Genomic DNA, 14489 nt, shown 5'->3' with positions numbered 1-14489 from the left:
TTTACCATTCTTTTTAACCTACAATTAATATTTGTATGTGGGGTCTTTCAAAATGATCTGTATCTAGAAGGGTGGGAGACACATGTGCACAGATTTATATACAAATTTATATGTGTGAGTTCACATAAACATGAACAAATACATTCACACATGAATAATTTTTAATCAGGAAACAGAGACTGAGGCCCATGGTAGGGGATCACCCCCTACATTGGGCCTCAACCTTTGCCTCAACCAATTTTGCATAATCTTTTCTTCTCCCCTTTTCCTTTTCCTTCTCCTCATCCCCTTCTGTCCATTTCCTTAGGTGTGAGAGCCGTACTGAAAGGCTGTCTTTCTGTCAGTCATGAACAGCCTCCAGGAGCCATGGGCACGGTATTCTCTTGGTTCATCACCTAGCCCTTATGGGGACCCTGAGGGGAAGATCATTGCTTTTCCCGACTTATTTCAGTCTAACCATGGCCAATAATGATTCTTTACCCTTATTAGGAGCATTAAGGTTTTCCTGTTCATCAACTAGCTGAACTAAATTTGATTTTATTGGTTTCCTAACCCTTGCCTCTCCTTTGACCATGACTCCAACCACTGATACTAATATTCCCTCCATGATGTTTACCAACAACTCTATCCATTCTGAACCACTCACTCATTACTCAACCTTCAGAATGCACTTCTTCCTTTCTCCCAACATTCTCCACTCCATCTCCTACTGCACCATCTTCTTCATTGTCTACCCCTCCCCCTTCATTACTACTATTCATCCTTATTGTCCTCCTCCCCACAATACTACCTCACTCCACACCACTCCATCTCCCTTCCACCCTCATCCTTCTACTGCTTCCAACTCAATAAACCTTTCCAGTACTCTCTTTGGCCCATGCCAAGTGGGATTCATTCTTTGTGATTCCTCCCACAGGCCCTTACTCTGATAATACCCTTCTCTTCCAACATTGTCTACAAAATCAAGTAGGCAAAGTTTCTTTTCACAGCCATTCCGATCATTTACGCCTTGTCACACTTACATCTGAGTCACAGGCTTGTGCAACATCTACCCTGACTGGCAAACCTATTCCTGCCGAACCTCACTCTTCTCAACCCAGTGGATCTGGGCAGTGGGAAATATAAGTGGGCAATATCCCAGGCTAACATGAGTGAGTGGTGACATTTTTGCCATTTGCTAATGTCCATATTTGTCTTTTGATATGCTTTATCCAGATGGTAATAAATTATTTTCCTTGCACAGTCTCCATATCATTTTTCTATGTAGTAAAATAACTGTTTTAATTTTCAATATTCCATAACATAACCTGCGCCACCAGTCACATTGGCCAGGAATACAATGCTGTGTTTGGAAATGGTGACCTCCCTGGAGCCAGCCTCTTCCAGTCATGGCTTATGCAGATTACATTCTACATTCGTTTATCGAAGGGAATAATGCAAAAGCTGTCACTCATGATGGCAAGTTTGCGGCACCTGGCCCATGGCCATTATGTCCAATAACGGCATGTTCAGGTCACCCAGCCCATTACCCAGATTTTTCCATGACAGGATGGTCATGTCACCCGGATCATAGGGATTAATACTTGCACTGAAACTGTTTTTGTCTCCCCAACTTATTCTCCTAACTATGAAAAGAACTGATCAGACTGTGAAAACGACTTACTTGTCTACCTTGTAGATTATGATGCAGTGGCAGTACAGTGCTACACTCTTCCTCCCAGAGGGGAGTGTACGTCCTACACCAATTTTGCCAAGATTAGCTTCCATAGACATGACCTCCTCCATGAAGTTATATTAGCGGAGTATCTTGCCCTGTCTGACCATATTGACCCCTTCCTTGTCAATGTTACTCCACATCCCACTGCTCTCTAGGTGCCCAGCCTGGTTATGACCATTCAAATTGCCCTGCTTAGTCACATATATGTGCCAATTGTAGTGGTTCCCATGATGTATTTTATAGGAGCTGAGACCAGATAGGAAGCACAACAACAAGGTTTTTCTCTCTCTATCTATTCCAAAACTGTTCTTTGCTCTGCTCCCCTCCCATCTTCAAAAGATGTCTCAGCATCTCTCCAATCATCTCTTCCCTCTACCACCAACCATCCTACCTTTTTCCCCCTGTCAAATTCCTTTTCTAGTCTAAATCCAGATGCTCAAATATATACCCCTTCCCCAATGCTTACCCCTCCTTCTCATTCTATCTGTTGCACCTGTTGCACTCCCTCTTCTCCTACACCCTCCTTTTCCTCTGCTCTTCAAACATCTAGCCCCTCTTCTCCTCCTTACAAGAGAGCCTTTGTTTCTCAGACCTCCCCACCCACCTCCCCTCTAGAAACTCTTGAAGACATCCTGTAATTCCTAAACATGACCCAAGAGAATGCTCCGCTACTACATCCACCCTCCAATCCTTTTATTCCCATTCCCTATACATTCAAAGTAGTTGTCAATATCCATCTTCCTCCACCTCAAGTTCCCCCTACCTCTTTTCATCCCACTCTTTCCCAACACACCCTATCCTCTCCACCTCCATGTGCACCATTCCCCTCTTCATTCCCTATTATCCTTACAGCTCTCCCCCAGATGCTCACCTGAATCCCTTGAAACGACAGTATCTTTCTCTGGACCCCTCTCTTCCTGACATTCTTCCTGATACTTCGTCACCTTCCTCAAATTAGGTCTTTATCTTATTCCCCAGATTCTTCTACTTCTCCAATAGCCATCTCTACCCATATTACTTGTTGATTGTTCATAATAGATCTTTTGCCAGTTTTCCTTCCCCAACCACAGGTACACTCCATGTCATCCAATCAGGCTATGCCCATAACCCTTTCCTCTTTTACTAATTTTCGCTTTACTTCATTTCCCTCCCAATACCTTGCTCACTGTTGCCGTGGGAGGACTTAGGAGACGAAAACAAAGGCCCAATATAGGGGACCACCCCTGCCTTGGGCCTTTGCCCTCGCCTCAACTAATTTTGCTTTGTCTTTTCTTTTCTCCTTTCCTCTTCTGCATCTTCTTCATTCCCTTCTATCCCATTCCTAAGGTGTGAAAGGTTGAAAGGCTGGCTTTGTGTCAGCCTCCAAGAGCCATGGGTACGGTATCTCCTTGGTTAACCCATTGCCCCCGGGTGGCACGTACGTACATGCCATGGCTGTTGTGAACCAAACTCCGGGGGCATCATGTCATGCCCATTCTCGCGCTACTGGCTTGTCGGACGGAGGTTGTTTTTCTACGGTAGTAGCAGCTTCATTTATATGGTAAAGATTTTAGGCAATGGCACCTAAAGTGAAGGTAAACCTTCAAAATTTTAATATTTTTATAAATTTTAGCAAAATAAAAACTTTTAGGTGCTATATGTCGCTCGCAAACTACCAATCAAGCCGGGCGCAAACAGGGGAAACTGCCAGTGCACGCCAACAAGCCCGTGCATACGTAAACTTGCCAAAATTTTTACCCGGCGGTGATGGGTTAATTGCCTTGCCCTAACCCCTTATGGGGACCCTGAGAGGTAGACCGTTTCTTTTCCCCATTTTATTCAGGCTCACCATGGCGAATTATGAAGATTCTTTACCCTTAATAAGGGCATTAAGGCTTGCCCCTTCATCAGATAGCCTAACTGAATTTGATTTTGATGGTTTTCAGACCCCTGCCCCTCCTTTGACTACGGCTCCAACAACTGATACTAATACCCCCTCTTCAATGCTTATGAACAACTCTAACCATTCCAAAACAACCACCTAGGTTATTATTCAACCTCTAGAAAGCACCACTTCCTCTTCCCCAACATTCTCCTTTTCATCTCCTGCAGCACTGTCCCCTTCAATGTATACCCCCTCTTCCCTTGTTACTACTCTTCATCCTTAATGTCCTCCCCCCTGCAGAACTACTCCACTCCACACCACCCCATCTTCCTCTCGCCCACATCCCTCTACTGCTTCTACCTCTGCAAACCTTCTGAGTACTCTCTTTGGCCCAGCCAAGTGGGATTGATTCTTTGTGATTCCCCCCCACAGCTCCCTATTCTGAGAATACCCTTCTCTTTCAACAGTGCCTCCAGAAACAAGTAGGCAAGGTTACCTTTCACAGTTGTTCTAATCGTTCACGCCTTGTCCCAGTTACATCTGAATCCCAAGCTCGTGCACTATCTACCCTAACTGACCTTACTGGCAAACTTATTCCTGCCGAACCTCACCCCTTTTAATACTTGTACTGGAACTCTTTCTATCCCCCCAAATGCTTGTCCTATCTACTGATCAGACCTACTTTCCTGCCTTGCTGAATATGTAGTGGTAGTAAAGCGTTACACTATTCCTCCCAGAGGCCAGCATAAGTCCCATGTCAATATTGCCAAGATTAGCTTCCATAGACAAGACCTCCCTCATGAGGTTTATATTGGTGGATTATCATGTCTGACCATTTCAACCCCTCACTTGTCGATGTCAGAAATGTTGGCGTTTTGGCCACCCAGCCAAACATTGTCACTCCACAGCCCGTTGCCCTCTTTGTGCCTAACCTAGTCATGACCACTCAGATTGCCCTCCTCAGTCATGTACATGTTCCAATTACGGAGACTCCCATAATGTATTTTATAGGAGCTGCCCTGCCTATAAGTTTGAATATGAAGTAGCAGTCTTCAGATATAAACTAGGCCTCACTCTACATGAGGCCAGACAAGAATCTCAACAAGGTTTTTCTCCCCTCCCATGTTCAAAAGATGTCTCAGCATCTCCCCCATTATCTCTTCCCTCTACCACCAACCATCCTACCTAATTCCTTTTCTAGTCTAAATCAAGATGCTCCAATCTCTACCCCTTCCCCAATGTCTAGCACATTCGTTAGTTTCAACCATTAACCATTAACTATTAACCAGTTCATTCTTCTCTGTTTAGTTGTTTTCTTACTCTTATAAAGGAGTTGGTAAATAAAAGGGAACTTGTAGAACATTTTCTTTATTTGAAAGGACAGGCTGAAATGGTGCACAAAAGAACTTATCAAAAGACATGTGACAAGATTTTAGATACCTCAAAGGAAAAAAGGGGGGAAAAATCAATAGCAAAAGTAGTATCATATATTCTTGACTCTGTAATGATAACAAAATGTTATACACCTGATTAACTGAATGCTCATACCAATATGACAGGGTTTATAAATAATTGTAATGCAACTAGTAAAAAAAAATAATAATTCAACAGGATTAATTACTGTAAGTCTCATATTGACTGTTAAGCCAGTAACCTTGGTGTACATCTTACCTTTTAATATCTCGTCTCACTATGCATTCACACAAAAAAGAAGCTTCTGAATGTAAAATATTGTACATAACTAGCTTAAAGCACCTCTTTCTGCTAACAACCTGATCAAGCATACAAATATTGAGTTTATATCATTATCATATAAATCCTCAAGGATATCATAATATCAGTTGTTAACTATTGAAATATATATCAAACAAATAATTTTATAAAAATGGATGAATTAGAATCATTTTCAAAAATATGTGTTACTTGAATTTCATAGACAAACCTTAACCTATGAGTACTAGTCAGCAATATAAGAAATAGCCACATTTGTATTTGTTACAATGTAAGAGGAATACAGTACACCTGCTAACTTTGCAACTTTGTAACTAAAGCTCCACATATAAAAAAATAATTTAAAAAATTGCTTCATGTTTGCTAGTCAGACTGCCTGTATGTGAATTTGCTGTGGAAAAATGGGCCACCCATACATTAACTTTTAATTTCATAAATCTGATAGAGTTGAGCCTTGTATTGCTAACTCTCAGCAATATCTTGCATAAAGTTATGTATGTATGTATATATCTGTGTGTGTATGTGTGTGTGTATGTGTGTGTGTGTGTGTGTGTGTGTGTGTGTGTGTGTGTGTGTGTGTGTGTGTGTGTGTGTGTGTGTGTGTGTGTGTGTGTGTGTGTGTGTGTGTGTGTGTGTGTGTGTGTCTGTGTCTGTGTCTGTGTGTGTGTGTCTGTGTCTGTGTGTCTGTGTCTGTGTCTGTGTGTGTGTCTGTGTGTGGGTGGGTCTGTGGGTCCGAGTCTGTATCTCTGTGTCTGTCTTTAGAAGGGGTCGTGACTGAAATTAAGGTATGGTTGTTTGGGCTTCTTCACATTGTTGGGTTATTCACATCAATATTAAGTGGTTACTTTTGATAACTGGTGTCATCTTCATAAGCGGTTATGGAAGAAAATGAAGGACTGTCTCAGACAGGTTTGTCTCCCCACATTGTTACCCTAGCTTCAGAGTCATGTTGCTAATAAGTTTATCTTCATATACTGACTTGTTTTTTCTTACTTATGAGGGATATTACTCATGCAGAAGATATATTTTGGTGTGTGAAAAGAGTTATGAAGAAGTAAAGTTGCAAAATATAGGGGAAGAGGGGAATGTGAGAATCAAGCAAAGTGTCAACTATATTACTTTTATAAAATCAATATGAATAACTTTATTTTGAAAATTTCCTCATTGTAACACAAGCTGCCTACCACATTCTTTTAATGAAAGTAGGATTAGTGGAATAATGAAATTGCCTCCCTTAAAATAATTTGAAAACTTCAATTATTTTGTGACACGACCATAAAATTACTGTACATCATCCAATTAAAACTTTAATATCTTGAAGAAAATAAAACAGGATAAACAACAGCAAATGTATCATTATAACAATGTATAGTAACAAAATCACCAGTTACAAAAAATAACTATTCTTTTTTCTTCATTCATTTAAATAATTTATTTTCGTAATTTCATCTCAACCCTTACAGGGCAAACCTTAGGACTGCATATGCATGCAAGATGGGATTTTTTTCTTTGTGTGTGTGTGTGTGTGTGTGTGTGTGTGTGTGTGTGTGTGTGTGTGTGTGTGTGTGTGTGTGTGTGTGTGTGTGTGTGTGTGTGTGTGTGTGTGTGTGTGTGTGTGCGCACGCGCGGGTGTGTGTGTGTGTGTGTGTGCGCGGGTGTGTGTGTGTGTGTGTGCGCGGGTGTGTGTGTGTGTGTGTGTGTGTGTGTGTGTGTGTGTGTGTGTGTGTGTGTGTGTGTGTGTGTGTGTGTGTGTGTGCGTGGGCGCTGCGTGCGTGGGCGCAAGCGTGCGTGGGCGCAAGCGTGCGTGGGCGCGTGCCTGCGTGGGCGCATGCGTGCGTGGGCGCGTGCGTGCGTGCGTGCACACACACGCAAGCACACACGCTTTTTAACTCAGTCACAACAGGTGAGATTTTGACTCAAGTCTGGTGATGCCATGGTGCATTAGCATGAGCCAGTCTGTGTGTGGACCAGAGTCCAGCTCATAGCCAGGCTACCTAAACATCATCCCAGCCACTACAACCCAGGTTCAAGATATGATAAAAAACCATCCAACATGAGTGAAGTTTTTGCACTGACATGATTCGACATCATCTGGTGTGATTGATTGGGTTCATTTGAACTTTCTAAGAGACATCTGTGTTTTGTTGTGTGCACACATACCTGAGAAAGACAACTGCCATATTTCATCTTTCAGGGGTTAATATACAAAAATCAAAAATCCCATTTTACAAGCAACAAAAACAAAAATAATTACTCTGGCACTTTTAAATTTGTATCAAATTAGATTATTATAATAACAACAAATTTACAAGTGGGAGAACTCAGTTAGTGCTTGGATGAATAGATAAACATATTTGTTTCTAATATGCATTTCCTCTAAATGCTTCAAAAATAAATTGTAAAATTTACGACAGGAATATGTAAAGTTAATTTGCTTAGTGATTTATGTTTCTACATACACTGCATTAATAGTGCATAATGAATTGAGAAATATATGTGAAAAAAAATATACCCTTTTTTAACCTTTTTACAATACAGTAGCTTATTTTTTTATTAGACTGTGATTCTTTGTATACATTGATTATCTACTGCTGAGATAATTTAGCTTTTATGTGGAAGCTTAGAGAGCTTGGAACAGTTTCAAGAGGTAGATAAATACCTTTACAATAAAAACATGATTTTGCAACAGGAAAATGGTTACTGATAATTCATCAGCATAATATCTGCTAATGTAGTCTGTAAACAGTAAAACAATAAATCCAGATTATGCAACCACATGATATCCAATGAATATCACATATCAAATGCTATTCCTCCTAAAGCAAACAAAACTGTGAAACCAATTTATTAAGGTCTAGCAATTACAGTAATTTTTCTCATAGAGTATACCAATATACCATTCCTCAAACTACAAAAGAGTTAGGAAGAAGCTGTACACTGCAACTAGGACGGCGGAGCATTAGGCTGGTATTCCTGTGTGTAGGGTGGAGGCTTCTGGCCATCAACTGGGTAACCTGAGCAGTGAAAACTCATATTACTCAATAATACATTTTAACAACATTCAGAGAGAGAGAAAAAAAAGAGAATGTCAATCAAGCACTAATTACCAAATATGTTGTAACTTATGGACACTATACTGATAAAATATTTTAGTATCAAACTTTTCTTTTCTCTGTTACTCTTCCTATTATGTAAAGTATGAGGGAGCAAATTATGTTCACCTATTCAAGATGGGATGGCATTCTATCACATCATGGCAGAATATCGCTCATGCCAGAATGAAATTGTTAAATCACTTGTGGTTAAGCCTTATCTAAAAAATTGAGTATGCCACAGACAAAAACATAGACAGCATGGTCATTTTATTGTTTCTGTGCTTCTAGTTTTCCCTTAAGTAGATGACTTTGCTCACGCCTAAGTATGGTGCTAGGGGCTCCCATTATGAATTGCTTAATCAAGCACCAAATGGCAACAAATCTGTTTCATTAATACTAATACTTATAGAAGCAATACTATTTTTAAAATTCCAGTATCAATTATTTCATTCATACATTATTTTCATGTAGAACATGTATAAATTTCCTGATACTAAATAACATAATAGCCTTTTCTATATCTAGAAACATCTTTATCACATAAATACCAGATCCAGGTTGAGTAAAATCAAAGACACTAGAAAAATGACGAATCAGTCTGACAAACTTAAAAAAGTACCCAACTCAAATTTCAGCCTATTAACTTGTTTTAGTAACAAGAAATTTGACATAAAACAGGCAAGTTGAGTAACAATATACAGCCTATTAGTTACACTGTCTAATTTGGACTGACTGATGTAGAATCCATGAGTGTAATTTGTCAACTTTCAGATTCCTACACAAAAATCAAATTAAAGGCTGCAGTACTGCAATTCTTTTTATTATTGCCATATAAGCAATTACTAAAAATATATAATTTTATATAAAATTCTAATTAATAACATTAGGAAATGAGAAATAGTATAATGCAGAAATGTTTTGGGAAAGTAAAATACAGTGCTTTCATTCTTAACCTGATAACTACAATATATATCATAAGATAGACACCATGGAGTTGATGTTAATCATATGACGGTACAAATAGTCAGGCACACTACGTATTGTTTCCATAAGCAATGGAAGCACACAGTGAAAGATCCAAGCATGGCAAAACAAAGTGGCAATGGCAAAATTACTGCCCCAAGTGCTAGGACCAGCAGGTCCTCTGCCACTACCCCATGAAACTGAACACAAGACGATAAGCCAAAAGTGTTACTTGCACAGTTATCAGGTTAAGTAGTACAGAAAATACTTTTAAGCTGTGGAATGCAACGGAAAATAACTAATGAGTAATGAAATAAAAATATTAAAGAAACATCTTGTCATTCTTGACAACTTACCTTCAAAATTAAAGTAAAATAAACACAATTGTTATGATTACCACTAGTTTCACAAACAGAAAATAATGAAAATTATAGAGAAGTATTTAAATATGGTTTTCTAAGGCTACCTTCAGGGGGAGCAGAAGCCACATATGGTGCTCCCTGTGCAGGATATGGTGGAATAGGTTGTGGTGGGTAAGGCTGCATAGGAGGCTGCCCGTCACCTGTTAGTTAATTATTTGGGGTTATTTGTGTATCCCTGCCACCAAAAGAATCAGCAAACATGCAGAAGAATATATGTTAACCTTAAGAAAACTAAATTAATTAGATGAGCTGTGCAATATTTCATATTGAAATCAATACTTGTGCATTGACCAATGTTTTTCTAAGAGGAGTTTAGTTAGCATTTATATGCCAAAGCTTAGATTTTTTGGTCAATAGTCAGATTATAGGATATTTCTAATACTCTCACTTTCACCCACACATGCACACATGCATATATATCATAGGTGCATGTATGCATGTTTAACTATCATAACTCATATTAAAGCAAATAAGAGAGACATTGTCATTCAAATGTCTAAACTTAAATGTCTCAATATATTCATTAAAAGCATTCCCTGATTCTTTGCCCAATTCACATACCTTGTGCTGGGTAAGGGGCAAAACCAGGCTGTTGTGCATATGGAGCTGCAGGATATACACCACCTAGCCAATATGAACCCCAGGAAGAAAGGTGCAGCAATAATAATAAGCATTTATTTCAAATAAAATGGGTATTTTCAGGAAAAAAAGATTCTACATCATATTGGTGAATCTTTTTTGCTTTGTTTTAGATAATCATAGTAATGTCAATGCAAGCTCCAAAGGTGAAGCAGTTTCCAAAAAGAAAAAATAATTTGTAAAACCAATAAAATCAAACAAAACTAAATTCAACACATAAGCTAGAAAATTGTTAACCCATAACTTAATCTCCTTGCAATCATTTCACAAGTTAGCATATAACAGTACTGCAGTTCCCAAAATATGGTGTGCATGCCCATGAGATGACCCTTTGGGGAGAGCTACAAAAAAAAATCAATACTTTCTAAAAATAAATTTTTGCCTCATTAACATATCAACCTACAATTTTTAGGTCAGGAAAATGACAAACAAAATCAAAAGATTAATTTGATAAATTTGATGGCATACACATCCGAAGGTGTTCTCAGACCAATTGCACAAAAATACATTTATCAAATATTTCATGAGTTTATTTGGACCATTGCCTTTATCTATAACAAAAACATAGACATGTTAATCTACTACAATCATGAGACTGTAGAGCAATAATGTGAATATATCAAATCTTATGTAATCGGTGAAAGTTTAAACTAACAAAATATTCAATAAAAGTAGTTTTAGACAAATGATCTGAGAACGTCTTCAGATGTGAGTGCCCTGAAATATTGATAAGTACATGATCAAGTAGCCAATGTTCACATATGGAGAATTGTAACAGTGGCAGCTGGAGAGGGCACATGTAGCATGTACTGTAGCTTGAAATTTTGGGAGCCACTATACAGAATAGGAGCATTAACCTGGTTAGTAAAATAACCTTTAAAAGGAGGATAAAAAGGAAAAAAAACATGGTTCCCAATATCTTTACATGAAGAAAGCAGTGCATTTGATTTGCTTCCCATTAGCAAGAAATAAAATTGTAAAAAAGATAACAAACCCTGATTAATTCATTCAGTAACTACCAACCTGTTGGGTATGGCTGTTGTGGAGGATACTGTGCCTGAGGAACTGGCTGACCAGGTGGAACATATGTGTGCTGAGAGCCAAAGTTTGGGTCTTGTTGCACTGGCTGGCTCTGCAAAGCAACTGGTCCTTGACCACCTGCCTGGCCACCACGCATGAATGGCAGCCCTTGGAACCTGTTCATAACTTGCCTGGAATGTTAGTGGGTAATCAGAACCAATAAACAATTAAATATACATACATGAACTCATTATCTGGAATAATGAAAATTTATGTAATAAAACCTTGAGTGGATAACGATTTTACAGATTCAATCTTCTAGATATAATCTTAATCAAGAACTTGGTGAGTGCAAGAACAAATAATTAAAACAATAATAGCAAATACATAAAATATGACCAGAGAGTTTTAGAGTACTTTAATTTTCATATACTAGAACTTTGTTTTAGTAGCCCAGAACACACCCCATGCCTAATCTCAGCAATAAGTTTGCATATCACTCTAGCAGAGATCATCAATCTTTAAAAGGAGGTCACCTTCTCTTCCATAGTACAGAAACTTATCTGAAGGCAATGCAGTTTTTAGTCCATTATGCAAAAAAATGCCAAGTGACATCTGTTAACCACTGTCCGAATAGCAGAGGTTCCTTTGACAGGGGAAGAGAGTCATTTCAAACTGGGTCCACTGGCTTTCCCAAGAAAAAAACAAGCCAATTTGAGACAGACTTAACCCTCTGAGTAGCCTGGTTATCTTTCCTTGTCATGTGCTGGTAAGACACTGCAAATAGCTTGAGATAGAGCAAAAATCTTACCATCAGGCTGATTAGCCCCTATTATATCAAAGAGCCAGAGACTTTTAGGTGTCTTGTAACCAAGCTAACCATACTGTGATAACGAGTAAGTTTCATCATTCATATCTCACACTGATACTCATATCTGGATTAAACAAATAACAATACATCTAAAATAAAGTACCCATACATGATTCCATTGTATTGCATAAACCATAGTTTAGTTTGCTTTGCCCTCTAATGAAACAATAAATTAGCTCTAGTCTTCTACATAACATTTGCAAACAGTAAACATATATCATAATAATGCTGCAATTAAGTAATCACTCAACTTATTAGCTGATTATGCCCAACATGAAATCTTAAAATATCATCAAAATATTTCAAAATAAGTCTAGGTAGTAAAAGTCACAAAGGATAAGCTGGAAACTGAATGAAGTTCATTTGCCACTAATTTTCATCTTGAAACATTCACATACTTATGCTTTCCTCCACGGCAACAGCAGAAGTAGATGAGACCACCAATCAAGAGGAGGCCGATCACTCCACCCACTCCTCCTCCTGCCTTTTCACCCACGTCACTACCTGTTTCATAATTTTGGTAAGAGCGTAAGCATAAATTTTTGCAAAAATGACATATCATTTATATTATATATTTCATTTGCATGAACACAATCTTCATAATTTATGAATTCAAAGAAAATACAAAACTAAAACATCACCACCCTTTCTGTCAACAATTTTCTTCCTTATTCAGCAAAAAGAGGAAGAAATGAGATCACAATGATAACAATTTAGAAACCTACTTGCCCTCCCACCCTCCCAAAAAAAAGATACCTGCGCCCTCCCAATGCTCCTTCTACAAGCAAATAAAAGGCTTGCATTCTCAGGTATTCCCCACTCTTATTATTATTCTATTTATTACCATCTACTAACATAATACTGTCTTATAAATAGGTTTAACATTTTGAAAAATAAAACTGATATTGATAATAATAACAATAATTAATAATAATAATAATAATAATAATAATAATAATAATAATAATAATAATAATAATAATAATAATAATAATAATAATAATAATAACAACAGTAAAAACAACAATAATAATTGATAAATAGAAATGAATAATATAAGTATGATTTGGCAACCTAAAACAAAATAAGTTGACATTCAGGGCCACTTAAGTTACCTCCTCTAGTAGTTCCATGGCCACCTCGTTGATTGGGGTTGTAACCAGGCTGATTGGGGTTGTAGCCAGGTTGATTGGGTTTGTAGCCAGGTTGATTGGGGTTGTAACCAGGTTGATTGGGGTTGTAGCCAGGTTGATTGGGGTTGTAACCAGGTTGATTGGGGTTGTAGCCAGGTTGATTGGGGTTGTAGCCAGGTTGATTGGGGTTGTAGCCAGGCTGATTGGGGTTGTAGCCAGGCTGATTGGAACCAGGATAGCCAGGTTGTGGAAGTGGTGGAGGACGAGGCTGCGGTGCTGGAGCTGGAGCAGGAGGTGCTTTGGGTGCTGTACCCCCTGTGCTACCACCACCACCAGGGAAGTCAAACGGAAGATCGTCAAATGCACTGCCTGGCCTCCCTGCCTGCGTTCCACCAGCTGTTTTTGATGCCTCACCGGGAACACATACCCCAAGATTCTTGTCTTCATGGGTGCCAGTGGGACAGCCACAGTACCTCCCTTTGCACACACCATCATACAGTCTGCCACAGGGATCATTTATTTCACCTTTGCTTGGATCCAAATTACATTTTGTACCGGAAACACCTGTTGCAAAAAACAAACAATTAATATTGAAATAATAGTATATATGACTATTCATTCCGCTACATATAGTTATATATAATATGCTTACAAATTTCTTTTCAGTAAAGGTCATGTAGTTCCACAAATCATTAATATTTCCCCATATACCATGGATTTGTAATTCATGTTTAATTCCATGAAAAAAGCCACAGGAAAACAATCTGTGGGTGAATCACACAAGATTTCTTATCTGATGAGAATATGGTAAATTGGTGACCTTAGCTTCAGTTTTCAGTGTTCCAGTTGCATTGCTGCTGTGGCTGGTAATACACAATGCACATGAGTACACTTATGCTGACTTGGCTCAGTTAGGATGCTGGTTCACAAATGCTTTATATATTGTCACTAATGCCCAGATAATCTTCATTAAAAAAAATCAGATCACAGAGAAAACAACCCTGAGCAAAGAAAAAATGGTCAAATAGGTTTTA

At 38.5% G+C, this 14489-nt stretch overlaps 1 protein-coding gene across 1 annotated transcript; it reads right to left on the bottom strand.

Moving 5' to 3' along the window:
• Window positions 1-4933: 4933 nt before the first annotated feature.
• On the bottom strand, window positions 4934-14019 carry LOC113825208 (calcium-binding protein P; the record flags this gene model as incomplete). The annotated part of the gene is given in 6 exon segments (XM_027378012.2): window positions 4934-8326; window positions 9837-9932; window positions 10354-10416; window positions 11455-11642; window positions 12721-12826; window positions 13438-14019. Coding segments are annotated over 6 exon segments (1106 nt in total), but the record flags the coding sequence as incomplete, so codon positions are not given.
• Between the last annotated feature and the right edge of the window lie 470 nt (window positions 14020-14489).

Source organism: Penaeus vannamei, chromosome 30, assembly GCF_042767895.1.
Source record: "Penaeus vannamei isolate JL-2024 chromosome 30, ASM4276789v1, whole genome shotgun sequence".
NCBI classification, from domain to species: Eukaryota; Metazoa; Arthropoda; class Malacostraca; order Decapoda; family Penaeidae; genus Penaeus; species Penaeus vannamei.
The sequence above is the reverse complement of the archived record's forward strand: the minus strand, read 5'-3'. Positions and strand labels throughout refer to the sequence as shown.